At 50.9% G+C, this 27,832-nt stretch overlaps 1 protein-coding gene across 1 annotated transcript; it reads right to left on the bottom strand.

Annotated features, from left to right (window-relative positions):
* Positions 1 to 457: 457 nt before the first annotated feature.
* Positions 458 to 21,760, bottom strand: JAK3 (Janus kinase 3). The gene is made up of 24 exons (XM_033136736.1): positions 21,551 to 21,760; positions 21,162 to 21,285; positions 20,778 to 20,889; positions 20,461 to 20,606; positions 19,403 to 19,694; positions 18,633 to 18,755; positions 17,780 to 17,937; positions 15,630 to 15,741; positions 14,292 to 14,478; positions 13,991 to 14,115; positions 13,463 to 13,627; positions 12,388 to 12,472; positions 10,854 to 10,987; positions 9,935 to 10,073; positions 9,300 to 9,451; positions 7,527 to 7,677; positions 6,877 to 7,001; positions 6,043 to 6,232; positions 5,168 to 5,292; positions 4,655 to 4,827; positions 3,285 to 3,402; positions 1,920 to 2,030; positions 731 to 850; positions 458 to 553 (listed from the first exon to the last, which is right to left on the bottom strand). Exons 1-23 carry the CDS (start codon positions 21,753 to 21,755, stop codon positions 734 to 736), a joined length of 3,369 nt encoding a protein of 1,122 aa, XP_032992627.1. The 5' UTR covers positions 21,756 to 21,760; the 3' UTR covers positions 458 to 553; positions 731 to 733.
* Positions 21,761 to 27,832: the final 6,072 nt, after the last annotated feature.

The following is a 27,832-nucleotide window of genomic DNA, read 5'->3' as shown; positions in this document are numbered from 1 at the left end:
GGGCTCCTTTCCCAGGTGGACGACCCCCCTCCCCACACTTCCCTGGAGAGAGGCGTGGCCATGGAGAAGGGGTGTGGCCTAGGGAGAGGGGTGTGTGGCCTGGGGGTCATTCTGAGGGCCTTCCGGTGAGATTTGGAGGGCCACATCCACCTGCTCACCCTGGAACAAAAAGTTTGCAATATCTTTAATCTGTCTCCATTTTGACTGAAGAAATGACAGCGTCTGTCTGTCCTCAATTCATTTTTTTCATTTATTCTTTAAAACAAAATCTCACAGCCGTTCAGTTCTGCATCCTCTTTGGTCCTGGAGAAGCTGAGGAAAGAGAAATGAGGCAGGCTCGGGTTTCTTTATTTTTAACTTTTAAAGAATTTTATTAATTTGTGCAACCATAAAGAAGGAAAGAGAGGGGGTGGAGGAAAGCCCCCCCCTTTTGCCACCCCCAAAGCGTCCAGCATGGGAAGCGGGGTGGAATGAAGTCCTGGGTTCACGGTCCAGACTCTGCAGAGGAGAAGGCCAGCTTCTCTGCTGCAGTCAGTCCTGGGACACAGGATCCCTGGATTCAAACAACAATAAGAGAGATCCCGACTCAACACTGGGAAGAACTTCAGGGGCAAGAGCTGTCTGCCCCTCGGAAGAAGAGGAGACAGACTCTCCAGAGTTGCATTTGGTTTTGCTTGTGCATCGGAAACTGGATTTTAAGAGATTCAGTTTTCCAACCCGCCTTCCTCACCTGCTAGCCCCGCACTTTGCAGCGGCTGCTCCTCAGGGCTTCAATCTGGGGCGCCAGCTTGCAGAACGGAGGCCTCTGGGCCGGGGAGAAGGACCAGCAGGATTGCATCAGCGCATAAACCTCAAGGAAGAAGGAGAGGAGAACCGGGTGCGATTCCACTCTGTGCCAACGTTTGGTGTGGCTTTCCTCCCCCCTCCATAAATCCTTTATTTATCTATCTATCTATCTATCTATCTATCTATCTATCTATCTATCTATCTATCTATCTAATTCCATTATCTGAGGAGCTCAGTGATGTGTCCATGGTTCTCTGTCCCCCCATTCTTTTAAAAAAGATTATTTATAAATTTCCCACACCCTTCCACCTTTCCGTGATTTTCTCATGGTTATCTTTTGTTGCTGCATATTATAATTACTCTATACCTTCTTTTCTCAAAGTGCCGGTAACTCTTGCTGCTGAACTTACTCCAAACCTGTAGCATATTAACATGTTTACATTTTTTAATTTAAATTTTCCAATTTTAAATTTAACATTTCCAATCCTCCTTGGAGGCTGAACCTTACTAGCTGAACTTGCTAATTCTGCATATTCCACCAGTGTCTTGCTCTGATTTCTCTTCAGGTTGTATAAATTGTTCGCCTTTTACTCTTTCTCCCTATCCTGATTCTCACAATGACCCTGCAAGGTAGACCAGGCTGAGAAGGCGACGACTGTCTCCCAAGGCCACACCTGGTGTGCTTCGTGGTGGCATTGGGGAGATTTGAACCCTGGCCTCTTCCAGGCGCCAGTCCAGCATTCTAACCACTCTGCCATGCTGCCTCTCAGTGATCTCTAGCTTTACAGCTGAGCTCAGCTGAGCTTCTGAAGAGGAAGGTCACCATGGCTGTGTCCATTCTGTACATTTCATGCACGTTCTCCGAGAGTTTAAGGGTGCTGGGAATTATAGCTCTGTTGGGGGTAAACTATGGTTCCCAGGCTTCTTGGGGTGGGGAGACCTCACTTAGAGCCATTAACTCAAGGAGACTGAAGGACTCAGTGCCTGCCCCTACTTGGTCTAAATCCCACCCCAGAGATAATCGAGTAGAAGGCACAGGCTTGAAGGAAGGACCCCATGAGGAAATCTAGACCAACCCCTCCTCAAATCTCAGGCACAAGAACGGATCCATTGCCCTCTGCTTGTGGACTCACCTCAGCCGGGCAGTTGGGGGGTGACGGGAGCCTCTTGCTCTGCTTCAGGAGCTCCAAGAGTTGGCAAACGATCATGGGGGGGTTACTGTGCCCCAACATTCGGAGAAACTCCTAGGTGGGAGGGTGTGGGAGAAGGCAGAGGACAAGGCCAGGGTCACGTGTAGCAAGTAGTGGGCATTCAACCCTGGGAGATTCAGGGCAGCTAAAAGAAAGCCCCTCTCCGTTAAACTATGGAACTCATTGCCACAGGAGGCAGAGATGGTTGCTACAAAAGAGGATTTCGCAGGAACAGGATGCTGGGCTGAATGCACCCTCTTTGGCCTGATCCGGAATATATATATATATATGTGGGCATTCCTTCCCCCTCTTCCATGGTTCATTCTAGTTATGCTCAGCTGCTGCATATTCTAATTACTCCATATTAATTCTTTCTCATCATCTCACAACTTAATTATATGCTGCTGAATTTACTCTAATCCTGCTAGCTATCAATTTGCTTGCAATGTTTCTTCAAATAATCTGCAAATATTTTCCTGATCTCTTATTTTACTAGTTACAGGTAGGTAGCCGTGTTGGTCTGCCATAGTTGAAACAAAATTAAAAAATTCCTTCCAGTAGCACCTTAGAGACCAACTAAGTTTGTTATTGGTATGAGCTTTTGTGTGCATGCACATGAGAGCTCATACCCAGGGGTAGGCAACCTAAGGCCCGTGGGCCGGATGCGGCCCAATCACCTTCTGAATGCGGCCCGCAGACAGTCCAGGAATCAGCGTGTTTTTACAGAGTAGAATGTGTGCTTTTATTTAAAATGCATCTCTGGGTTATTTGTGGGGCATAAGAATTCGTTCATTCCCCACCCAAAAAATATATAGTCTAGGCCCCCACAAGGTCTGAGTGACGGTGGACCGGCCCACAGCTGGAATAGGTTGCTGACCCCTGTACCAATAACAAACTTAGTTGGTCTCTAAGGTGCTACTGGAAGGAATTTTTTTTATTTTACTAGTTAAACTTGCCATTTCTGCATATTCCATCACTTTTGTTGCATGAAGAAACAGATTAAAAAAAAATCAAATCTCTGGGGACCTAAAAGAAAGGTTCCAGTCTTTTTACAAAAGACCTTTAACACCCCCCCCCTTTTGCCTTGGCCAATTGGCATGTCCACCACATATGATAAAACGATGATCTGGAACATTCTGATGGAGCCTCCAGGACCAGGAGCAGTCTATCTGGATTGCCAGGTTCTTTGATGTATTTGGCCATTGCGAGGACAGAAGACTGGGTGGGTGAGCCACTGGCCCAATCCAGCAACCTCTTTTTGAGTTCTTAAAGGATTGCGCACACACACACACACACACACACTCTCACCTCTGAGGGGCTGCAGCTTTTGCTTCCGTAGGTGAAAAGCTCATAAAGGACAACCCCAAAACTCCAGACGTCCGACTCCTGGGAGAAGACGTTGTCGGACAGTGATTCTGGTGCGTACCTGGGGTAACAAGGGGAGACACCCATTTATGGGCCTTAAAAACAGATGCTGGTCCTCATTATAGACAAGGGACTCATCTACACCCAAGAAGCTGTCTTGGATTGAGGCAGATCTTTGGTCTCCCAGAATCAAGAGAGGCATGAAGAGGCCAGAGGAGAGGTTGGCTGCACTCAGGCACAGTCTCAGATTGCTGGGGAAATACCTGGGAGAGGAGGAGATTTAGGCAGTTGCATGGACTGGCTGGATGCAGAGGAATGGTGAGAGGAACTGACTGAGGAACCCTCAAGGGAACCCCCAGGGAAAGAAGGCCCAGAGCCCAGGGAGTGGTGGTGGGATGACAATGAGGGTCAGAGGGAGAAGCCAGGGAAGTGGCAACAAGGTTTAGTGAGCAGGGAGAGTCTGTGGCAGAGAGGAGTCCAGACTCAGAGGCAGGAGCTGAAGCAGAAGAGGAGGGAGCCCAAGAGGCAGAGAGGGGAAGAGCCACGGGGGTCTCCCCTCCCTCCTGCTGCGAGAAGCTCCCCTCCCCACTGGTCTCCCAGAACCAGGAGAGGTATGAAAAGGGCGGAGGAGAGGTTGGCTTAGTGTCCAATTGCTTGGGGGGAAACTCTGGGACAGAGGTGGGGGGGGGTGGATTTAGATGGCTGTGGGGAGTTGGGGACTTTTGGACTCAACAACTGATTTCATGGGGCAAGACCTGCCTGAGATGAGGCTGCTCTGCTCATTAGGCCTGACCCCCATGCAGAGCCTGTTTTTGCTAATAAACAGTTCACTCCTACTGGCTTGGCGCGATTTGTGCCTCACTCCTGACATCTACACTGACTGACTGGCAGCAGTGGCTCTCCAGGGTTTTCCGGTGAGGGGCAGTCCCAGCCATAGGGGACGTCTGTGGAGACACCAACCCCATTTCCCCAGACCAAGACCTATTCAGGGCACTGGCAGAGCTTCATGCTCCAGCACGGGGTGGGGAGGGAGAGCAGGCGGGGAGGGGCTGGCACGCTTCCTGGGGGCGGGGCGCACAGCCTGCAGGGGTGGCGCCCAGCGTGGGCAGGTGGGGGGGCAGCTGTGATGGCACCCCACTGGGACCACCCTGCCGGGGGCGATACCCCCCCCCACATTCCTCTTCCTCCGCCAGTGATTCAGGGTGGACCCATTGAAAAGCATGGACATTCTCGCATTGCATCTCTGGCCACTGCTGGGACCCCGCTGCCCTTCAACACGCCGACCCATTGATCTCCCCCCCGCCCCCCCGTACCAGAAGATGGGGCTTTGGCCCGGCTCCCGCACAACGTAATACTCCTTGTCCTGTGGGAGGATCTTGGCCAAGCCAAAGTCTCCGATCTTGACGTGGTTCTCGTTCTCCACAAGGATATTCCGGGTGGCCAAATCCCGGTGGATATAGCGCTGAGAACCCAGGTAATCCATGCCCTGCAGGGACAAAGGTGAGTGTCAGGATTCGGCCCTGCTCCCCAGGATTCATCCCACTCACCCAATCCTCTCTGCAGTGAATGAGGACCATCTTCCTTTGGCAAAAGGGATATTTCTGCGAACTGCTTAGAGGGCGGTGAGTGTGCACATATTTTTAGAATCTGTCTGTAAGTAAATCTGGTGCAGTGGCTGTATAGTGCTGGAGCTGGGTTGAAATCCTCACTCAGCCACAAGCTCACCTTGGGAGCCAGCCGCCACACCTCTCAGCCTGACCCACCTGTCGCAGGGGTAAAATGAGGAGGGGTGGGAGAATCAGGCAAGGAGGGGAGCCTAGTCTCACCTTGCAGACCTGCCAGGCGTAGAGGAGCAGTTTCCTGAGGTCCAGCCTCTCTCCGTTCTTCTGCAGGTAGTTCCGCAGGCACCCGTTGGGCAGGTACTCCATGACCAGCCGGAGAGAATTTCGGCCTGAAGTTGGGGGGGAGAGAGACACAAAAGGTTTGTGCTAATTTTGAGGGAGCCGAACAATGTCACTTGTGGCCTTGAAAGAAAAGGGGGGAATCGGCAGGTTCCAGGGTTACGAGAGGCAGGAAAACATTCCCCTCTCTGCTTTCTCCAGGCCAGGCAGCATTTTATAAACCCTTATGGCTCAGGGGGTCGAGACTCTGAATCTCAGGGTCATGGGTTCGAACCCCAATAATTCTATGATTTCATGATAGCTCAGCCAGGAGAACACAGGACCCTTCATCACAGAATCACAGAGTGGTAGAGTTTGAAAGGACCATGCAAGAAATCTAGTCCAACCCCCTGCAATTCAGGAATCTTTTGCCCAACGTGGGGCTTAATCTTAATCTCAGGGTTGTGGGTTCGAGTTCCACGTTGGGCAAAAGATTCTTGCATTGCAGGGGGCTGGGCTGGATGACCCTCGGGGTCCCTCCCAACTTTACAATTCTGTGATTTATTCTATGATTTCATGACAGCTCAGTCAGTAGAGTATGAGACTCTTAATCTCAGGGCCGTGGGACTGAGCCCCATGTTGGGCAAAAGATTCCTGCATTGCATGGGGATCGGCTGGATGACCCTTGGGGTCCCAGTCTATGTTCTATGATTCTATTATACCTCGATGAGCATGCCAGCTCTCCCTCACCTTCCCCCCAAACTCAAAAGCCCTCCGCTGAACCTTTCCCTCTCCCTCCCAGACCCACCCCTAGGGGTCACCTCGGTTGCAGCAGACGCCCCGGTAGGCGACCACGAAGTCATGGTGAAGCGAGCGCAGGATGGCGATCTCCCGCTCAAAGTCGGCCCGGTGCTCGGAGGTGCTTTGCTGCAGCCGCTTGACGGCCACCAGCTCCCCGGTGCTGTCGTCCAGCGGGTCGTACCGGCACAGCTCCACGCTCCCGAAATTCCCCTGCCCACAGCAAGGCACAGATTGAAGGACACGAGAACAGGAGAACTAACTCCAAACCCCCAAATCTGGGATCCCCTCCAAACGCGTGACAAAGTTCTGCAGTTGTTTTGCGCACTTTGCAGCACCCCACAAACCAAGCAATCGATACATGAAATACGGGGCTTGTAGATAACACCCCCAATTCCGGCTGTGTCCGAATCACTTCAGACCAGTGACCATCTTCTGACATTCAGCTGTGTTGGATGTGCACAAGTTCCAGTCTTGTGAGAGAGGGAGAAAAGCTTTTCTGTAGCCGCTTTCTCCAGGCCATGCCTAGTTTTAGAGACTCCCATCATGCCGCCTGAGAACTGGAGCTTCATTCACCCCCTCTTCCCTCCTCGTCCCTTTTTCCTTTCATGCAGTGCGATTTTTCAATGGCAGGGACTGCCTCGCCTTAACTGTGATTGGATGGAAGCCTCTCTGGGAGCCGTTTCGGGGTGCAAATGCTCTTAATTAAAAGGAATGAACCGACACACTTCTGTGACATGCTTTTCTCCCCAAACTGAGGCTGCGATTCCTGCACTGCAGTGGGTTTTGGGGATTCAACTCCCGGTCCTCTCCAAAGGCTGCTGCACTGCAGATCCCACCCTCCACAGCCCACCTACCTTGCCAAGCACAGAGATGTATTTCAGGTGGCGCTCCTCAAAGAGGGTGGGATCCTGCCACAGCGAGACATCCACGTAGCCTCCAGGGGTGCTGTCAGTCGGGAGGTCCGAAAGGAGCTCGTAATCTGGGGGAAGCAGAAGTTGAGGACCGATGCTCCGCGGCAGACACCAGCTTGGCCTCAGCCCCCTGCAGCATCTCCAGGTGGGGCAGGAGGCAGCAAGGAGCTGCTGCTGCCAGTCAGTGTGGGTGATGCAGGGGGCCAAAGGTAGCTTGGTACATCACTACTTGCCGCCAAACCAGCAATTCATATTTTGCCAGGTGAGCCTAGGCTCACAGAGTCAAAATTGCTAGAGAGGCAGCTCTGTGAGATCACTTCCTTTGTCTGTAGTGCTCCATCCTTCCTTCCTTCCTGCCTGGGCATCTCTCTCTTTCGTTGCCATGCTTCCAAGTTGACCACACAGATACCACTTTTGAACTTAGGTTTTGTACTTTTGTAACGGAGATTGCAGCTCTGGACCCAACTCCATTTTGCTGTTGCAACTCCTGCTTTGAGACCCAGACGACCTAAGTAAATTCCACTTTTACTTCTTCCACAAAACATTTCATACTTCTGCAATTTGCACAGCACTTCTAAGCCCCTGGGACTCACCCGAAGTGATGATCTCGTTGAGGTCGCGAAGGATGCTGCGGAAAGAGGGGCGCTTCCGAGGGTCGTAATCCAGGCATGGAGCCACCAGGTTGGCCAGCTCTGCCCATTTGAGAGCGGGGAGCTGCTGCCGGTCCTGGTAGAACTTGAGCTTCTGCAAAAAGAAAGAGGAGTTCATAGAGCCACCAAACTGTAGAGCTGGGAGGGATCCACAAGGGTCATCTAGTCCCACCCCCACATTTTTATGTTTGATGTTTTATTGTGTTTTTAATAGTCTGTTGGGAGCTGCCCAGAGTGATAGGGGAAATCCAGGTGGGTGGGGCATAAATTACTGCAGGAAGCACAACTATTTTATTCAGCTAAATCTGTTGCTGCTGTTGCTATACCCCTTTGAGCCAGAATAATTGCTTGGGATGTGTGTTTCAAGAGCTCAGCAGCCCATTAGGCTGAGCTTTGCAAGAGGTCAGCTGCAGAGCAGGGCGAAAAGAAGACATATTAAACCCCTCCTGCAGGAGCCGAAATATTGGTTGGTTTACTGAACCCTGAAGCGATTTACCACAGAATCATACAATTGGAAGGGCCCCCACTGGTCATTTAGTTGAACCCCCTGCAGTCATATCTCGGGTTACGGCCGCTTCAGGTTGCGCATTTTCGGGTTGTGCTCCGTGCTGAACCCGGAAGTACCGGAACGGGTTACTTCCGGGTTTTGGTGCTCACGCATGCGCAGAAGCGCTAAATTATGCTTTGCACATGCGCAGAAGTGCCAAATCGCGACACGTGCATGCGTAGACGTGGCGCTGTGGGTTGCGAACGTGCCTCCCGCACGGATCATGTTTGCTACCCAAGCGTCCACTGTAATCTATTGCAACCATGTGGAGATCTCTGGACACCGGACTGGGGACTGAGGAAAGCCAAATGTCACTTAGAGAAGAATCTGAAATATTTTCCTTAAATTTGTTTTATGCTGGATTGAAGGTGACTCAGAAAATGCAACTAATCCAGAATGCAGCAGCTAGACTGGTGACTGGGAGTGGCCGCCGAGACCACATAACACCGGTCCTGAAAGACCTACATTGGCTCCCAGTATGTTTCCAAGCACAATTCAAAGTGTTGGTGCTGACCTTTAGAGCCCTAAACGGCCTCGGTCCAGTATACCTGATGGAGCGTCTCCACCCCCATCGTTCTGCCCGGACACTGAGGTCCAGCGCCAAGGGCCTTCTGGCGGTTCCCTCGCTGCGAGAAGCCAAGTTACAGGAAACCAGGCACAGGGCCTTCTCGGTAGTGGCACCCACCCAGCAGATGTCAAGGCAATAAGCATCTACTTTACTTTTAAAAGACAACTGAAGGCGGCCCTGTTTAGGGAAGTTTTTAATGCTTAATGCTGTATTGTTTTTAATATTCGGTTGGAAGCCGCTCAGAGTGGCTGGGGAAACCCAGCCAGATGGGCGGGGTATAAATAAATTATTATGATTATGATTATGATTATTATTATACTTGGTGTTTTAATGTTTTGAAAACTGCTTTGAGATATTCTATAAATATAAAGTGGTATACAAATTATTATTATTATTATTATTATTATTATTATTATTATTATTATTATTATTACTACTACTACATTGTGGTGACTACAACCTAGGTTTAAGGTGCCATCTGGCAATTAGATTATATATCTGAGTTTCTAACACCTCAGAGGCTTTGCAAAGGGCGTCCGCTGGTGTAGACCCCCCCCCCTCCTGAACCTCAAAGGTTGGCGGTGTCACCCAGGGAATTTACCCTTTCGGGTTCCATCAGCCTCATGGGCATGTTCCCACCGTTAAAGATCTCCCACAAGGTGGCGCCGAAGCCCCACTTGTCCGACTCGGGCGCCAGGTTCTTGGGATCCTCCAGGCATTCCGGTGCCACCCATGGGATCCGGTGGGTCAGCACTGGGATGGGAGACAGAGAAAGAGAGAAATGAGCAGGTTCCTCAGAGATCTCAGGGTGTCTCCTCGCATGCAAGTGCTTGGTCTGCCTTGGCAAGCAGAAACGGGCAATTTGTTGCAGTCTACAGTCTCCGGCAGTTTAAACTTTCTGCATGTTTGAAATTGTCATCAATTTTCTTTCATCTTTTTCCTACAACAGCCTTGAGGTTCCCCTGCAATCCAGCAGCATGTCAACTTAAAATGATTATTATTATTTAATTAAAAGTAAAACCAAAATTAAAGCAAAAGCAAACCTTGTGAGAGAAGTCAATAAATAAAGTGTTTAAATATTATTTGGAATAAATGTGTTTTTAAATCAGAATAATGTTTTTTCTAGGGCAGGGGTGGGTGCGCCCAGTAGGGGCAGGGTTAGGGGGCCAAGGAGACAGCCCCCCCCCACATCTCTTGTGAGTGCAGTGGGAGGAGGAAGGAGACTCAGCCACTCACAGTCTTTGGGGAGGACGGCGGCGCTGACTCCCGGGTCGCTGAGTTTCACAAAGGGGAGGCACCCGCTGGCAGCATCCCCCTCCCTTGCCAGCAGGACCTTCTTGGCAGAGAGATTCCCGTGCACCATGGCCTTGTCCTCCTGTGGCCGGGAGAGAAAAAGCAAGGGTGTGCACGCAGCCACCACCCAAACGGTGGAACTCCCTGCCTCTTGACATCTTCAAAGCACCTCTTTTTGGCGCCCACTCTAACCATTTGAACCTGCAACCTTGGCGTTATCGGTGCCACACTCTGACCAACAGAGTGCTCCACTGCTGCCTTCTTAATGACACAGGAGAGGGAAAGCCCTGTTTGGTCCGGCAAAGGGACCCTAGGCTCTGACTGGCAGGCTAAAATCATAGACTTGTAGAGTTGAGAGGCAAGGCACGTGGGCGGCAATGTGGTCTAAACCACAGAGCCTAGGGCTTGCCGATCAGAAGATTGGCGGTTCGAATCCCTGCAACTTGGTAAGCTCTCATTGCTCAGTCCCTGCTCCTGCCCACCTAGCAGTTCGAAAGCATGTCAAAGTGCAAGTAGATAAATAGGTACCGCTCCGGCGGGAAGGTAAACAGCGTTTCTGTGCGCTGCTCTGGTTTGCCAGAAGCAGCTTAGTCATGCTGGCCATATGACCCGGAAGCTGTACGCCGGCTCCCTCGGCCAGTAAAGCGAGATGAGCGCCACAACCCGCGACTGGACCTAACGGTCAGGGGTCTCGTTACTTTTACCTTTACCTTAGAGTTGAGAGGTACCCCAGGGAACATCTAGCCCAACCCCCTGCAAGGCAGGAATCTTTCCCCCGACATGGGATTTGAACCCACAACCCTGAGATTCAGAGCCCCGTTCTCTCCCCACTGAGCCACCTCTTCTCTGCCGAGGGACCTACCAGGAAGTTGAGGGCATAGGCCAGTTGCTTGGCGACATGCAGCTTCCAGGTGGCTGTCACTTTCCCACTTGCCTGGTTCCTGCGCAGGTAGCTGTCTAACGCTCCGCACCTGACGTACTCCTGCACCATGACACCTGCAGGGAAGGAAAGCGGCCAGATCATGCCGTCCTGCGTCTTAAGCACCACCTCCTTCCCTCTCCACTTCCCAAACCATTTCCCAGCCGCCTCCCCAGGCTAGGTGCCCTTTGGATGCTACAACTCCCATTAGAGGTCTCAGTCTCCTGGTTTATGGAGGGACACTGTAGCCTAGTGGGTAGAGCACCTGCTACAGATGCAGGAGGTCCCAGCGTCTGTCAGTCAGTATGGACTATACTGCACTCGAGGTGTCTGAGTTTGCAAAAGGCTGCTTCCTACGCTCCATACTCCAGCATCCTTCGTTACAACCCATGAGGACTAGAACCTTTGTTTTTTAAAGAAATGGCTGAGAATCATGGAAGAAGGTTCCAGCTTCAGTCCCCATGGGAATGTCTCCTGCCCCAAAGCCCCAGAGAGCGGCTGCCAGTCAGTGCTGACCAGCTGGTTGAATGCTCTCCGAATGTTCTGATGATGGGAGTTGTAGCGCAAATAACCTTGTGGGTGCCCGTCTGGAGGAGGAGGAGGAGTTAGGATTTGATATCCCGCTTTTTCACTACCCGAAGGAGTCTCAAAGCGGCTCACATTCTCCTTCCCCTTCCTCCCCCACAACAAACACTCTGTGAGGTGAGTGGGGCTAAGAGACTTCAAAGAAGTGTGACTAGCCCAAGGTCACCCAGCAGCTGCATGTGGAGGAGCGGAGACGCGAACCCGGTTCCCCAGATTACGAGTCTACCGCTCTTAACCACTACACCACACTGGCTCTCTGGGAAGGCTGACATCTTCTCTCTCTCCCGAAGATCTAGTGATGACCACAAACTGGCATGACAAACGGGCTCTCCATGGCCCACTATCTTCTAGTGGGTTGGACTAGATGACCCTCGTGGTCCCTTGCGACTTCTTCTATGCATCTGTGCACCAGCTCCTGGGGCTCCCAAGTGAAGAGAGTTTTGCTCAGGTCCTCCTTGTGGGCTTCTTCCCTTTGCAGGGCCCCTGGTCAGCTCCTGGTCGGCTCCTGCACTAGGAGGGCCTCCGCTGGCCTCATCTAGCAGTCTCTTCTTGGACTCTTATGGAACCTCCAGGTCCAGAGGCAGTCTATCTCAATTCCTAGGTTCTATGGGGCATTTTACTGCTGTGAGGAGGCTGGGCTAGATGCCCCCCTGGGCCTGATCCAGGCGCCAGGCTCTTTCTAGGCCAATCCTAGCCTCCCCTTTAATTATTTCCATCCTGCATGCAAATCAACCCCCACCCCACCCCATCTCTGAACTGCATAGCTTTTGTACTTTTGGGGAAAAGCGGTTGTTGCTGACACAGATTGGAGCGCACATGCAGACGTGCAAAGCAAGCGGAGGAGTCCCGTGTGCAGACGGGGCGGGGGTGGGGAAGGGTGCAGGAGACTCACTTTCTTCTCCCACGCAGACTCCATGGAGCAGGACCAGGTGCTTGTGCGAGAGTTGGCCCAGCATGCTGGCCGCTTCGAGGAAGGGCTGCGGAGAGAAGGACAACCGCGCTCAAAACCAGACGCTGCTCATCCTCCCTCCCTCCCCCCCCCCTCCGCGCCTCTCCGCGATCCTTGCGCACCTGGAGGTTTTTTCGCAGCAGCAGCGCCACCTCGCGGACGATTGCGAAATGACACCCGCTCCCAACTGAATGTGATTTGCCAGAGTGGCTCTGCGGAACAGAGTGCAGCTCAGGGACAGAGCAGCTGCTGTGCATGCAGAAGGCCCCAGGGCCAGCCTGAGATGGCTACCTGTCATGGATAATTTAGTTGAGATTGCTGCCTTGCAGTGGGTTAGACTAGATGACCCTTGGGGTAATTTTTTATTTTTTATTTATTAAGGTTCCTTTATTTTGAATTAAGGAGGACACACACAGGAAGAGCACAGGCAGAGGTGGGAGGTACCTGCAAGGTTTTCTCAGGGTGGGAGATTGGGAAGAGAGGTAGAGAAAATAAGGGAGCCGGCCTTTCTATGTGCAGATAAATGACAAGAGATGCACGACCTAATTGTGATACAGGGTCTTTTCAGTTACACTTCCTCTATTCCTTTTCCCTTTCCTCTTTTCTGCACAATTGTAAGGCTCGTTTCCGTGTTTAATATGTTAAAACAAAACAACTTTCAATAAAAGTGTTTTACCCCCCAAAAGAGAAAAATGCATTCTTGGAGATGCGACAGAATTGTGACAGATTTAACACATGTATTTGGGAATTGTTCTGCTCTTCTGGACAGAAGTACAGAATATTCTGTGGAAAGTGCAGGATATGACCTCCCAAGAAACCCCAGTTCACCTCTCCTTTTGATATTCCACACTGGCATCTAGGGTAGACCCCTGCCTGATGCCCTGTTGCTGCCGGTCAGTGCAGAGAATACTGAACGAGATGGACCTGAGGACCTGACTCTGCAGCTTCATATGCCTGGCTCAGCTTCTCCACGTCCCGATTTCCCAGGACTCCACCGCTTCCGCCACCTTGGCCTCACCTCAGCCCAGCTGCAGTGGGCCACATCCAAGACTTTCATGGCCACTTCCATCTGGCGACCCCTCGAGTCGTCTTCTTCCTCTTCCTCCTCCTCTCTGCTTTCCTTGGGATCTCGCTTGAAGCCCCGGTAGATCCTGGTGAAGGTCCCTTGCCCCAGATTCTCACACTGCCGAGGGGGAAAGAAGATTGGGCACTGCCAGGGTGCCGCTGGGGGTTGCCAACTGACCAGGAAAAGCTTACCCTTGACTGTGCTTGTGACTTCAATGGAGGGAGAAATGATCCATCACAAAGCAGGCAGGCAGGTTTCCGCCAGCCCCCCAAAAATAGAGGTTTGAGGTTGGTTGGCCACCTGCCAGAGATTCTTGAGCTGCCTGTGTGTTCCTGCATTGCAGGGGGTTGGGCTGGATGACCCTTGGGGTTCCTCCCAACTTTGCAGTTCCCAGGATTATTATTTTTTTGTGCAGGGAGTTGCAGGCAGATCTATGTGTTTTAGACACACGACACCTAAGTCCACCTTTCTCCCTCTTACCTGCACCAGATTCTCCGCCTGGATTTTCGGGAACATCATCTGGCTGACGGCCCTCCGTGAGGCAGCGGGCGAGCGGGGCAGCTGGTGGGAGGTGCCCCCCCGGACGATCAAGAGGTTGGATTTTTCTACAGAGAAACAGAGGCAGAAGGAACAAAACATGGAGTTTATGGGACCAGGAAGATTTGGGGCATCCCATGGCAGGATGGTGCCTCAGGAAAATGGAAGAGGGCAAGATCCCCACAGATGGGGTCTATGGGGCTGCTGGGTGTACAATGCCATAATTTCTCTTTGCAGGGCCTACCTTTGGGCTGTGGGGGGCGCTGTGGGCCCAGCTGGATGGTGGCTCCATCGGCCTGGAGGCTAAAGCGCTGGCAGACACCCAGCATCTCCTGGAGGCTGCAGAATTTCTTGGCCACCCCAGAAGTGGAGAAGGTGCCGTCACTGCCCTTCTGGATCAAGAGGCTTTTGAAGTCCTTGCCGATGTCCGTCTGTGGGGTTTGGGGAAGCGGGGTGACCCCAGGCAGTGGGGCAGGCCGGGGCGGGGAGCAAGGGGGAGAGAAAAGGGTTTTGTAAAAACGGTAATTGCTTCCCAAATTAGTGTGCAATGGAAGTTGCAAAAGGATTTGCAATCCTTGCTGTTGCTTTGGGTTAGTTTTTGGAATGAGTTTCAATGGCAAGTGATGCCCGTTGATGGCAACTGACCCAAGTCACTCAGCTTTCAGATGGGTGAACCAACAGAACTCCCTGCCACTAGATCCAAGCTCCACATTATGCAGGCTTTTAAAACGTATGCCTCTGTTGACTCCCCAAAGTTTTCGGATTCTGCCTCCAATGATGGGGGATTCAGAGTGGAGGCAGAATCCTGTAAAATAGGAGGAAGGGATCTGTCCTTTGAGGAGGGGTCAGGGGGACAGAGGGAGGGGTCTTGTATTTCAGTGGGTACTCTGAAGCAGACCCAGACTCCATTCTGGAGTTGTGCATTCAGGACAGAGCAGAGTGGGCTGCAATGGAGCATATGCAGAGTGCCCTTCCCCTTGCTCTCCATGTTCAGAGGGGTGGTCTCATGTTATATCCAACAAGTGCACACAGGCAGTTGGAGCTGTGCACACTCGTATGGCTATGAGCAAGTAAGGCTCAAGTAGTATACGGTCGGTGCACAAAATATGAGACTCTTAACCTCAGGGTTGTGGGTCCGATCTCCACATTGGGGGAAAGATTCCTTCCTGCATTGCAGCGGGTTGGACTAGATGACCCTTGGGGTCCTTCCAATGCCACAATTCTACGATTCTAACCTGTATTTCTCAACTGGCATGCATGAATTCACACAAGTGGATGTGTAAAGGCAGCTTGCACATGCAGGTCAGTGTAATGTGTGAACATGTCAGGGTGTTGCCAGTGGCCCCCAAGTGGTTGCCCAGGAAATTATAAAGACAAGGAAAAGTTTCTTCCAGTCCTTTTTTTATTTCAGACTTTACAGAGAGGCTATAGAACCGAGGCTCTTGGCTAATGGTGTCCCCTTCTCTCCCACTTCCTCATTCGTCATCATCCGTGCCTCCTCTACGGGTGCCGCTAAGTGCCAAACAATATTTGCACCCCAAACCTCACCCGTGGGACCAGGCTAAGAAAGCGGGGCTCCCACCTTGATGCAGATGGTGAGCAGGTAACTGTCGAAATCTTCTGGGCTTCGTCGAAGGATGTGCACTACGCCTTCGTTCTGAGACATTTTCAGTCTGTTTTGGGCGAATTCTGACCTGCAATTCAAACGTAGGTATAAATTAAAAAAAAAAATAATTTGCATCATTTGAAGCTGGGATCTAGTGGCAGGAAATACTGTTGGTTTGCCGGTTTGAAAGCTGGGCGGTAAAACCTCCTACCCACATTTGACACAAAATTCAGGGTTTTTATTTATTCATTTATTGAGTGTATAGCCTACAGGACAAACTCAAAAAATTAGAATATCGTGGAGAGGTTCATTTCTTTCAGTAATTCACCTTAAAAGGTGAAACTAATATATGAGATAGACTCATGACATGCAAAGCGAGATATGTCAAGCCTTTATTTGTTATAATTGTGATGATTATGGCATACAGCTGATGAGAACCCCAAATTCACAATCTCAACTTTGGGGTTTTCATCAGCTGTGTGCCATAATCATCACAATTGTAACAAGCAAAGGCTTGACATATCTCACTTTGCAGGTCATGAGTCTATCTCATATATTAAACTCCAGTAGCTAATGAAAACAGTTGCTTACATAAATGAACTTTTCCACGATATTCTAATTTTTTGAGTTTCACCTGTATATATGTGTTTCCTTTTCAAGGCGGCAAATGCAGAGCCGCACTTGGGTGCAACCCCCCCCCCCAAATTACAGGTTTCCTTTTGGGGCAGGATTCCCTTAGGAGTGTTGCTTCCTGCGAGAAGAGGATGCTGAGGATGTTGGTGAGAGCCAGGGCTGCAGGTTTAATCCCTGAAGGTAACAGCTGCCTATTCCTGGACTGCAGGAGGTTGGACTAGCAGATCCTCAGGGTCCCTTCCAACTCTAAAGGTAAAGGTAAAGGGACCCCTGACAGTTAAGTCCAGTTGTGGACGACTCTGGGGTTGCAGCGCTCATCTCGCTTTACTGGCCGAGGGAGCCGGCGTACAGCTTCCGGGTCATGTGGCCAGCATGACTAAGCCGCTTCTGGCGAACCAGAGTAGCGCACGGAAACACCGTTTACCTTCCCGCCAGAGCGGGACCTATTTATTTACTTGCACTTTGACGTGCTTTCGAACTGCTAGGTTGGCAGGGGCTGGGACCGAGCAACGGGAGCTCACCCCGTCACTGCGGGGATTCGAACCCCCGACCTTCTGATCGGCAAGCCCCATTCTATAATTCTAATTCTATCATTCCTTTGGCTCTTCTGGGGTTCTTAGGGAGCTTCTAGGCCCAGAAGCAGACTACCTAGATCCCGAGGTTGTTTGGGGGCATTTGTCCACTGGGGGAATAGGGTGCAATTGGCCTGATCCTGCAGGCTCTTTCGACATTCTTATGAGTAAAAACCTTTAACTATCTGTGGCTTTTGAGATTGGGAGGGATTTTTGAAATGCATTTCCCCCCTCCTTGGTTTTAATGTCTGTATGTGGGGTTTGCTTTGGATGGCCCTGGGCAAGAAGGAGTGGCTAGCAAATTTAATAAAGAATAACTGCAATTTCGTAAGTTTGAACTGCGGAAAGGCAGCATACCAATAAAATGAGGAGTGCAATAAATGGCCTCGAGAGGCAGTGCAGGGGGGTGGACTAGATGACCATGGGGACCCCTTCCGACTCTACCATTCTATAATTCTATTAATAGCCCTGCTAGTTGATTCGAAAGCAGATCCTGCCCAATTTTGGCCCCGAGTCTTGAGGTGCTTTTTGGAAGATTTTATAATTCTGGGCAAGGCCCACTGGCTTTTCACGACTCCCTCAGAGGAAGGAAGAGAGTCATGCGGTTTGCAGTCTGCGGCTTAGAGACGATCTGAAGACATCGCCAGCCCAGCCCAGCACTGCCTGACGTCTCGTCCTTCCTCCTTCTGGTGGTGCAGAGTCCCACCTGCTAGTGGGGGTTGAAATCTACTCCTTCTAAGCTGGGGTAGCTCAGTTGTTACAGCACAAAACTCCTCATCTCAGGGTTGTGGGTTTGAGGCCCACGTTGAGTAAAAGGTTCCTGCATTGCTGGGGGTTGGAATGGATGACCCTCGGGGGTCCCTTCCAATTCTATGGCTCTATGATCACCCCCCCCCACTCTGCGGGTTGTTGGTGGCTCACGTGATGGGTCCGTGGCACCGGTTTTCCAGGTCTTCTAGAAGCCTCGCGGGGGCAACCTCCAGGCAGAAATAGTGCTGAGCATCAACAGTCAAGCGGAAGTATCCATCCACCAGGGAGACAAACGACAAGGCATCTGCCAGGCTGCCAAATTCCATCTCCTGCGGGAAAAGAGGCAAAATCACAATGGATGGACAGGCAGCAGGAAAGTTCAGCCACGTTGGCATTTCCAAGATGGATTTTTTGTGCTTCCTGAAATGCCACGCAGCCAAATTTTCCAGTACAAAATTTGCGATCTTGCCATTTCTCTGGCAAAGCAAGCCATTCCAGAACGCACTGGCCAGGGGCAGAACGGCGGCGTGAGCATTGGGAATTCCCTGCCTCTTGACACCAGACAGTATGGTGTTACCATTTTGTGGGTCAAACTTATTTTTTGCAAATGAGGGGAGGGGTCTTAAAAATATGTTTTGGGGGGAATAATTTAGGAATAAGGAATGGTGAACCTTCTGCATGCCAAGCGAGTGCTCTGGCATTCAGTTATGGTCCTTTCCTTAACAAGGAAGCAAGATTGCAGTCCTCATATAAAGCTAAATGAAGCTTCCTTGTGCAGAGTTCATCTAATTCAATATTGTCTGCACAGACAGGCAGCAATATTCCCACTCCTGTCCAGAGATGCCATTGTGGATTGAACCCAGGACCTTCTACATGGATGGTAGGGAAGCTCACCCCTTCCCTGTCATAAGTGAGCCCACAATGAACATTGTGCAGGGGGTTGGATTGGATGACCTTTGGGGTCCCTTCCAATGTCATTATTCTAATTCCATGATGAGTAAAAACAACATGCTGGTTCACCTACCAGCACCCGGCTGTCTGTCTTTGTCATGCTGACCAGGCGGCTCTTCACAGGTTGACCATCACGGATGGATTGCTTGATGGTGATGTCGGCGATTTCGGGGAAGTCGCAGAACAGGTGGGTTCCCTGAAGGATTGCAAGGGGGGCACATGCGCCGAAAAGGAGAGATATATCTGGTTAGGCTCACCTTGAGGAGACAGGTGGGCTCTGCGCATGGGGTTTGTCACCATTGAGAGGCAGTACGGTGCAGTGGTTAGAGCACTGGACTACAACTCTGGGCAGCCCAGATTTCGAATCCCCCAATTCATCCCTGAAGCTTGTTTGAGGGCCGGTCTTATCCCACCTTGACTTATCCCACCTCACAGGGCTGATGTGGAGACTAAATGACTTGGGGGGGGGGAAAGCCTAGTCCTCATTGAGCCCCCATGACGAGGTAGGTAGAGTCGAGAGCCAAGAATTGGCCAGAGGTCCCCCGAGTGACAGTGGGGATTCGAACCCTGCTCTCCTGGGTCCTAGTGCAGCGCTCTAACCACTATGCCATACAGGCTACAAGCTGGGCCTCTCTTTGCCTGGCAGCAAGAGTGTGGGAAATCTGTGTGCAGTCAGTGGAGTTATTGCCTTGGATCGGGCTGGGAGGTAGAGTGCGCCTAGCTCTGGAGGCCCTAGGAAAGGGGTGGGGCAGGGTCTTGAAAGGTGTTGCTGTGAGAACCCTGTTCGGAGTTTGCGGTCAGACTAGATGGCCTCTGAGGGTATCCAATTCAGCCTGACCTCACCTTGGTGCCACTGTGACTTGTCAAGATCCCTTTTTCGCCGGAGACGTGGATGGTCCAGGCAGATCCTGTCGCTGCCTGCATAGGGACCCAGGCCTGGAAGGTCTCCTCGGTGGTGGCCCCCTGTAGGCCCTTCAGCTCCATGAGGTACTTCAGCTTGAGGAAGCGGACTTCGGTCTGCAGGCTGCTGACCTTGTGCAACAACTGTCCAAACTGGCGCCGGATCCGCTTCCGGGTGACGAAGTTCTGTGCCTGGAGCTGGAGCCGCATCTGCTCTGGGAGGCACAACTTGTAGCTGGAACAGAAAGACGAGAGGGGCAGGTGCGTGTGTGCTGACTGGAGGAGATGCTCCAGGAACGGCTGAAGGAGCTGGGTTTGCAGATGACCTCTTGCAAAGCTCAGCTTAATGGGCAGCTCAGCTCTTGCAGCACACATCCAAAGCCATAGCTTCAGCTCAAGGGGTTCATCTTTCTTGAAGTCTAGTGTTCAGATCCTATGGAGTCCTATTACTCTACGCTGCCTTGGTCAGACCTGATGTGGAGTACAGTTCTGGGCACCTCAGTTTAAGAAGGAGATTGACAAGCTGGAAGGTGTGCAGAGGAGAGCGATCAAGATGATCAAGGGCCTAGAAACGAAGACTGATGAGGAATGGTTGAAGGAATTGGGGATGTTTAGCCTGGAAAAGAGGAGATAGGAGAGCCATCTTCAAATATCTAGCTTCTTTTCTCCTGCTCTGGCAGGAAGGACCTGAATCAATGGGTTCATGTTCCAAGGAGATTTCAACTCAAAATCAACATTAAGAGCTGTTCAACGGGGGAACGGTCACCCTCAGGAGGGGGTGGACTCTCCCTCCTTGGAGGTCTTTAAGCAGAGGTTGGGTGGCTCCCTGTCAGGGATTCCTTGGCTTCGCAGGGGGTTGGACTAGATGACCCTACGACTCTACGGTTCTAATGGTCTGGCCCAGAGGGAGGCAGCTTCCCCCCATTCCAGGTTTGGCCACCGGTTTTTATGGATCCCTCCTCCCTGACCTGGTTGCTGGGAGAGCTTCCTCTCCTCCTTACCTGATACTTTGGAAGATCTCCTCCAGGCTCCGTTTCCTCTCCTTGGACATCCGCAACATGTCCAGCACAGCAAGGCCCAGGCAGGTCTCCTGGTTCTCCATGGTCAGGGATATCTCCTCCCGACCGCTGATGAAATCGCTGCGGGACTGTGAGGAGGAAGGGGTCCATGGGAAAGAAACGTTCCCAGGGTCCCCATAAATTTCATGCCCATTTCCTAGGACCCCCAGTTGGGGAAAGTGGTTGCTGCAAATTGGTCATCTTGAGACCCTACAAGTTGTTGCTCCCACCCCGAATCTAGGAGGAGGAGCTGTACTCACTTGGGCAAAGAGGTAGTCTATGGTTGGGTAATCAAGCACTGGACTGACTTGGTCGCTGGCCAGCCCACAGCGGAATGATTTCTGGGACCCAAACCAGTTGGGGAAGAAAAATCTGCATGGAGAAAACAAGAATCTTTTGTGGGGAGGTTGGGAAGGTGTTTCGGCCAGGGCTGATGGGAGTTGTAGTTCAACACGGCCATACTGGTTGGTGGCTGATGGGAGTTGTAGTTCAATATGGCCATATTTGTTGGTGGATGATGGGAGTTGTAGTTCAATATGGCCATATTTGTTGGTGGCTGATGGGAGTTGTAGTCTGAAATATCAGGAGGGAACCAGCGCTGGCGGGTCAGCTAGCCTAGTTGAGTTTCTACAGCTGTGCCCTACCTGATCCGGTAGAGGAGCACTTGGCTGAAGGACTCATCCACGGTGAAGACATGACTGGGCGCGTACCACCCTGAGAGGTCCTCTCTGGCCAGCGCAAAGAGGGAATGGCAGACGGGGAGGATTCCTGGCGAAGAAGAGGGCAGGTGTCAGCAAGGTTGGGTTTCCGAATCTGTGTTTCGATACTGGTGCATGTGGAAATGTCAAAAGTGGGAGAGTGATATCACTGTTGCTCACTTGGGATCTAATAAATCTAAAATAATAATAAGAATAAAAGGGCTGCTTAGGAGATAGTCTCCTGATGGCTGAGACACTCTCTCTGCGTTTTGGAATGAGACACCCATCAGAGCTGGCAGAAAGTGACGCTCCGGCTGAGAAGTTTTCAAACTCACCACATGCTTTGGCTGCTGTGATGCAGAGCTCCTCGGCCGTGTACTCCCCTAAGGTGAAGTTTAGGGTGCCGGCTGAATCCGAGGCTGATGGTGCCACGTTCAGCTGGTGGTAGAGATATACCTGGAGGCCGTCTGTCTTGGAGGAGGAGAGGTTGCTGCTTCTGTTGCCGATCAAGAGGGTTTCTTCTTCCTTGACGGGAGGCATTGCTGAGACCTGTCGGAGGTGACAGGACCCCCCCCCCCCCAGCTCTCAGTCACAATTCAAGCTCAGATCCTGTGCGGAGGCGAAGTGAAATCAGTGTTTCACCAAACTTTCTTCAGCTCCCATAAACTCATCCCTATGAAAAGCATGATTCAGAACAGGCGTCTGCACGACCCACTGAGGAGGGTGGTACAACAAAACCCAAAACTTTTGCAATCAATTTAGTCAAAATCCCTTTCAAGCTCTTAATTTGGGGAAAACGGACAAACTTCATTCATTAATGCCAGCTTTTCAAATACATGCGATGTCTTTGTTAGGATCCCAATGTGGAGTGATGTGGCTTGGCAAGAACCAACAGTCTCCCCAAGATTTTACTCAATGGGCAGCACAACATCTCCCTGGCGGCACCAGCCTTACGGGATCTGAAATGCCTGCGGGGTCCCCAGGCATTCCCTTCGTCTCTTGAAAAGTGTCTCAAGTTTTACCTCCTGTGTGGTTTTTATGGGGTGGGGAGTGGGCCGTTCCTTGCATTTTTAAAAACTATGGATTTATCTTGGTATTCCAACAGGATTGTTCTGTTGTGTATTTTAATTCAGGATATTTATGTTTCAACATTTGTGATTTTTTGTTATTTTATCATTGTAAATCACTCACAAGCCCTTTCTGTCATTAAGCAGTAAATAAGTGAATATTAATGAAATAAAAATCAAATCAAATCTCTGCTACTTTGTCCAAGGGCTAAAACTGGAAGCAGATGCTTGGCTTGGAAGAACGGCAAAATATACTGAGAAGGGGAACCCAATTATCTCTTTCTTTCTTTCTTTGTTATTAAATTTGAATACCACCATGCACCCAAAGATCACGGAGTGGTTCATAAAATCGTAAAATGAGAACAAAGATTACATAATAAAACAAAAGCAAACTGCTACCGCCCACAAACACAGAACGTTGATCATCCCAAGGCCTGGTTGCAGAACAATATTTTTGACTGGTGCCAAGTGAGCTTCCCTGGGGAGAGCGTTCCACAAGGGGGAGGCACTGTGGGAAAGGCTCCTTCTGGGGTTGCCACCCTCTCAAGAAGCGCCTCAAAACAACAACAACAACAAATATATTGCTTATATCCCACCCATCTGAATAGGTTGTTCCAGCCACTTTGGGTGGCTTCTGACATAATAAAAACACATCTCCTTGACATGTGATGGGAGGGCGTTCCACAGGGCAGGTGCCACCACCGAGAAGGCCCTCTGCCTGGTTCCCTGTAACCTCACTCTCGCAGGGAGGGAACCACCAGAAGGCCCTCAGAGCTGGACCTCCATGTCCAGGCTGAGCAATGGGGGTGGAGACGCTCCTTCAGGTATACTGGGCTGAGACCAACACTTTGAATTGAGCTCAGAAATGTACAGTGGTACCTCGGGTTACATACGCTTCAGGTTACAGACTCCGCTAACCCAGAAATAACGCTTCAGGTTAAGAACTTTGCTTCAGGATAAGAACAGAAATCGTGCTCTGGCGGCGCAGCGGCAGCGGGAGGCCCCATTAGCTAAAGTGGTGCTTTTAATGTTTAATAGATTATTGCATTTTAATGTTCTGTTGGAAGCTGCCCAGAGTGGCTGGGGAAACCCAGCCAGATGGGAGGGGTATAAATAATAAATAATAAATTATTATTATTATTATTATTATTATTATTATTATTATGGTTAAGAACAGTTTCAGGTTAAGAATGGACCTCCGGAACGAATTAAGTACGTAACCCGAGGTACCACTGTACTGGGACCCAGTGAAGATCTTTTAGGACCGGAGTGATATGATCCCGGCAGCTGCATTCTGGATTAGTTGTTGTTTCCGAGTCATCTTCAAAGGCGGCCCCATGTAGAGCGCATGGCAGTAGTCCAAGCAGGAGATAAGCAGGACATGTGCTTCTCTGGCCAGACAGGGCATAGGCAGGGAGAATGAAATGCCCATGGATGTCCCTGGGGGTGACCTTGGGGGCTGGTCCCCGCCTCTCTCAGCCTAGCCTACCTTGCAGGGTAGGTGAACCACACACACCACCTTGAGCACATTTGATGCAAAGGTAGGAGACAAACACAACTACTAAGGATCCCTTTGGAGGCCCACTTCATGGTCTCTGGAGACAGACAGATGCCAATGAAATAATAAAAATTCCCACGAGTGACAGAAAGCGGGGATATCACTGGTTCCTGTTCTGATTGTCACTACAGGTGAAACTCGAAAAATTAGAATATCGTGGAAAATTCTGTTTCTGTAAGCAATTGTTTTCATTAGCTACTGGAATTTAATGTATGAGATAGACTCATGACATGCAAAGCGAGATATGTCAAGCCTTTGTTTGTTATAATTGTGATGATTATGGCATACAGCTGATGAAAACCCCAAAGCTGAGATTGTTAATTTGGGGTTCTCATCAGCTGTACGCCATAATCATCACAATTATAACAAATAAAGGCTTGACATATCTCGCTTTGCATGTCATAAGTCTATCTCATATATTAGTTTCACCTTTTAAGGTGAATTACTGAAAGAAATGAACCTTTCCACTATATTCTAATTTTTCGTGTTTCACCTGTAGGTTGCAAAAGGGAGGAAAGGTGGGCTGGCTGCACTGGCGGAGGAGCGGGCCGTGCTGGCACCACTATTCCAGTAGGGTGCTATCATGGCAGGCCCCCCCGACATGCGCCGCACACACCCCGCGCCCCGGGCACCATGCCCCCCAAACATGTGTCACATCCTCACGGGCGGTGTGCCACGCCCTCGGGATGCGCACCATGCCCCCCCCCCGGGCCTGCTTCATGCCCCCAGGGGGTGCCAGCCACACCCCGTCTGCTCTCCGCCCCCAGTAGCAGAGCATGTAGCTTCACCACTGGCTGGCTGTGTTCTCTGGCCTCCAACACTTTTGAAGCTGCCCGACAATTTGCGAGGTGGGAGCAGAAAGATCTGCCTCTGCCATCAGAAGGCAAGTGGTGTTTTCTGCTAACAGTGATACAAATCATCATTTTGCGCAGAAGCCGGTAGATCTGCTGTTTGGGCACTTCCAGAGCTGAGAGAGCTGCCTTAGAATCCTAGAATGGTGGAGTAAGGAGGGACCCCGAGGCTCATCTAGTCCAACCCCCTGCAATGCAGGAATCTCAGCTAAAGCATCCCTGACAGATGGCCACCCAACCTCTGCTTAAAGACCTCCAAGGAAGGAAAGTCCACAACCTCCAGAGGGAGACCGTTCTCCTTTCAAAAACCTAAGTAAACTGCTAGTCCTCATGGTTATGACTCAAGGACTGGCTTCACTGGGATTGCAGGAAGGTCCTTTGTCCAGCCATTCAGCCTGCCAAGCTCAGTATTCTCTGCACTTACTGGCAGTGGCAGCAGTGGCAATTCTCGAGGGTCCCGGTGAAGGGACATTCCCAGCCCCACCTGGAGATGGCATGGGAGATTCGAACCTGGGACCTCCTCCATGGCTTCCCTCCAGAGAAAGTGTAGGTTGGGAAGTGTAGGTTGTTCAGGGCGGTGAGAGTTGTGTTAGCTGTAAGGTTTGACTGCTAAACCACTCTTGCAGATCTGTGAGGAGGAATGGGGTCTCCTGGCCACTCTCAGCACCCTGTACAAACTACAGTTCCCAGGGTTTGGCTGCAATTCCTGCCTTGCAGGGGGTTGGGCTAGATAACCCTCGAGGTCCCTTCCAACTCTACCATTCTGTGATTTTCCATTCGTTTTGCAGCCCATTTCGCCATTTCAGCACAATCCATTCATTTTATAAGCCACCTATCTTCGGTTGGTGTCTCTTCCTCTTACCTCTCTGGAAGTTCTCATGGGAAAGTTCTTCTCCCAGGGATCCCAGGAGAGTCCGGGGCCAGAGCTGGGCGCCCGGCTGAGGGCTGAGCTTCCTTCGAGGGAGCTCAGAGATGTGCAGGCCAACCTCCTAACGTCTGGTTTCGGAGATGAGATTTGCTGGTACATCGAAAAGCACCTGACCCCATTTCCTGTTTTCAGAGAATTTCAGAGGCCTGTGAGCCATTTCCTGTCACTGCTGCCGGAGAAGGTGCTGAGGACCACAGTCAAGGCAGGGAAGGGCGAGGGGGGGGGAGCAGGTGATGATGATAATTTATTTATTGAATTATATACAGTGGTACCTTGGGTTACAGACGCTTCAGGTTACAGACTCCGCTAACCCAGAAATAACGCTTCAGGTTAAGAACTTTGCTTCAGGATGAGAACAGAAACCGTGCTCTGGCAGCGCAGCGGCAGCGGGAGGACCCATTAGCTAAAGTGGTGCTTCAGGGTAAGAACAGTTTCAGGTTAAGAATGGACCTCTGGAACGAATTAAGTACGTAACCAAAGGTGCCACTGTACTGCCCTATACCCAGAGGTCTCAGGGCGGTTCACAGAAAAGATCATAAAAACCACAATATATATAATAAAAATAAAAATAACCCAGTATCCCTCCCCCCTCCCCCTGCAAAAAAGAGCCACATTTTAAACAGGGCAAAGTCAGATCAACCAAAGGCCTGGTTAAAAAGGAACAGTTTTGCCTGGCACTTAAAGGTGTATAATGAAGACAGGGGTGTGGGTGGCCCTGTGGTCTAAACCACTGTGCCGCTTGGGCTTGCCGATCAGAAGGTCGGCGGTTCGTATCCCCATGATGGGGTGAGCTCCCGTTGCTCGGTCCCTGCTCCTGCCGACCTAGCAGTTCGAAAGCACGTCAAAATGCAAGTAGATAAATAGGTACCGCTATGGTGGGAAGGTAAATGGCATTTCCGTGCGCTCTGGTTTCCCTCACAGTGTCCTGTTGCGCCAGAAGCGGTTTAGTCCTGCTTGCCACGTGACCCGGAAAACTGTCTGTGGACAAATGCCGGCTCCCTCAGCCTGAGAGAGAGATGAGCACCGCAACCCCATAGTTGCCTTTGACTGAACTTAACCGTCCAGGGGTCCTTTACCTTTTTTTACCTATAATCTAGGCAACAGCCGGTGAACTTTTCTGGGGAGAGCGTTCCCACAGGTGGGGAGCCCCAACTGGACAGAGATCCTGGAGATAGAGAATATCTCTAGACCACAGCAACTCGCCCTCCCCAACCCTCAACTCTGGCCTGATGCTGCAGTGAGTGCCCAGGTGGGCACAGCTGGGTGAGACCCACTCCACCCTGTTCACCCACCCAGGTTTCATGCCAGATCAGCCTCCTCATCCATAATCAGATCATGGATGAGGGAGATTTTATTCTGGGCAGACCTGGCATCCAACAGCAGCAATCGCAGACCCAATTCCCTAGGATGGAGGAGGGGCTGGCACACCTCACCCAGCCTGCCCCTCCTCCCATGCCATGCCCCCCCTACCCAGAACCGCTGAAATTGGGCCTCCCCCTGCTCCTCTCCTCCCAGGCACATCCCACCAAGTGCCCTTGCAAGCCAGTTGAAAACCGTTGAAAGACGCCCCCCCCAAGAATTTAAAATGATATAATGTAAAAAAAAAAAAATTTAAAACAATTTAAAACAAGGAGTCGTCTTTGCTGAGCCGTGGCAGCTGTCATTATGAAGCCTGTCAGGCCCCACCTTGGGCCAGGTAGATAGAGGCAGGAGCAGGGCCCTCAAGCTCTCAGCAGGATAAAGATCTCTTTATTTATTTCTAACCTGAGAAATGAATGGTGGAAACGGAAGATGAACTCGCCGAACGTCAGCAGCGGGTTGTGGGGGCAAGAGATGCTTTCTGACTTTTGCACCCTGCAACAGAGAGATAGACTGCCCCTCAGCCTGGAGGTTCTGTACTAATAGAGTATACAGAATTGTAGAGTTGGAAGGGGCCATGAGGGTCATCTAGTCCAACCCCCTGCAACGCTGGAATATTTCACCCAACATGGGGTTTTAACCAGCAAAACTGAAGTTAAGGGATCTCATGCAGTCCCTCCAAGGGTCCTGCTTTTCCAGGGACAGTCGCAGAATTACAGAAGACGTCCCGGTTCCTGATTTGATCCTGGAATGTCCCGCTTTCCTTTTTCCCTCCCCATCTTGGAGAATAATTAAAAGTGGTGTGTGCAGGAGCTAAAACAGAGTCCTGTTTATACTGAAAATAAAATTCCTGC

Source organism: Lacerta agilis, chromosome 18 (assembly GCF_009819535.1).
Source record: "Lacerta agilis isolate rLacAgi1 chromosome 18, rLacAgi1.pri, whole genome shotgun sequence".
NCBI classification, from domain to species: domain Eukaryota; kingdom Metazoa; phylum Chordata; class Lepidosauria; order Squamata; family Lacertidae; genus Lacerta; species Lacerta agilis.
The sequence above is the reverse complement of the archived record's forward strand: the minus strand, read 5'-3'. Positions and strand labels throughout refer to the sequence as shown.